This window comes from Lipotes vexillifer, unplaced genomic scaffold, assembly GCF_000442215.2.
Source record: "Lipotes vexillifer unplaced genomic scaffold, Lipotes_vexillifer_v1.1 scaffold1451, whole genome shotgun sequence".
Lineage (NCBI taxonomy): Eukaryota > Metazoa > Chordata > Mammalia > Artiodactyla > Lipotidae > Lipotes > Lipotes vexillifer.
In genome coordinates, this window is record NW_006795096.1 from 495094 (window position 1) to 496295 (window position 1202).

General features: G+C 55.7%; 1 protein-coding gene across 1 annotated transcript in view; it reads right to left on the reverse strand.

Moving 5' to 3' along the window:
* The window catches only part of IQCE (IQ motif containing E), a 39490-nt gene that overhangs the window by 13205 nt on the left and 25083 nt on the right, over positions 1–1202 (reverse strand). Inside the window, exon 14 of the mRNA XM_007467425.1 lies at positions 773–999. Within this exon, the coding sequence (XP_007467487.1) occupies positions 773–999 (227 nt within the window). The remainder of the gene's footprint in view (positions 1–772; positions 1000–1202) is intronic.

The window sequence follows — 1202 nt, forward strand, 5'->3', positions numbered from 1 at the left end:
ATTAGATGCAGAGTCAGGTTCAGGAGATCTGGGCCAGGCCAAGGTAACCAGCCCCGGGTGGGCAGTGGCCGAGGGTCTGCATCTCTAACCAGCCCCCAGCTGATGCTGAGGCCGTTGGCTTCCTAGGCCACACTCTGAGTAGCAAGTTCTCAGAAACACCATCTCAGAAGATGCGTGGGTTTAGCCTGCTCACGACAGAACTGCAACTGGAGAAGCCACACGTAAACAACGGGTGGAGGAGACAGGAGCGTTTTAAGGGGGCTACAGAGCGAGACACTAGAGAACAAAGGGTAAATGAGCAGAACCTTGAGGCTTCGCCATCCACACTCTTATGGTCACACTGAATACTCCACACGCCCCAGCACCCGTGTCTTGTTTGATGCGCAGGTTAGGTGTTGTAAACAGTACTGAATCTTTAAACCCTCCTGCAAGAGCTCTGATGGATGGCCTATTATCTTACACGAATCAATCACAGTCAATTCTAAAGCCGTCTGGAATTCCGTGTCAAGAGATTTAAATGGCACCCTCCGCCCCGTGCTTTTCGTGACGTAATACGGCCCATCAGTGTCTCCTTTTCCCCACTAAAGCTGCCTTCATTTCACAACTAAAACATCACAAGTTTTAGAATTGTAGAAACGTATCTGTGTGATGACTGCTATGAGCTGAGCCTTCCCCAAATCCCCAGAACAGCTCAAGTCCAGCAACTACGCAAGTCGCGGGAGCAGGACCTCTCCCAGAGGTGGCCGGGTGCCAGCCGTGCGGGACAACGTACTCTCGCTCCTGCAGCTGGGTGCGCAGGGCATTCCGCTCGCCCTTCAGGCTCTTCACAACCCCCCGCAGTCGCTCGCTCTCCTGGCGGCCGGGGCGCGGCTGCCGGTGCGCCGTGGGGCTGGACACCAAGTGAGCCGGTGGGGACGGGCTGGACACCAAGTGAGCCGGTGGGGTAGACCTGACCACCTCTGAAGCGTGCGATTTGGGGCTTCCCATCAAGCTTATTTTCTGGAGGCAACACAGGCGTCTGTTAGACGTTATTTCTTTACTTTCCTAGGAAAGAGACAACGGCCAAGGGGAAACTCATCCCAAGCAAGGGAATGGGAAGAGCTCTGCGTGTGATCTGAGAAAGCTGGGATGCTGACCGGGGACAATTCTGCTCCACCAGAGTGCTGGGGGCGATGGAAGGGCATCCCCCCCCCCCCCCCCAG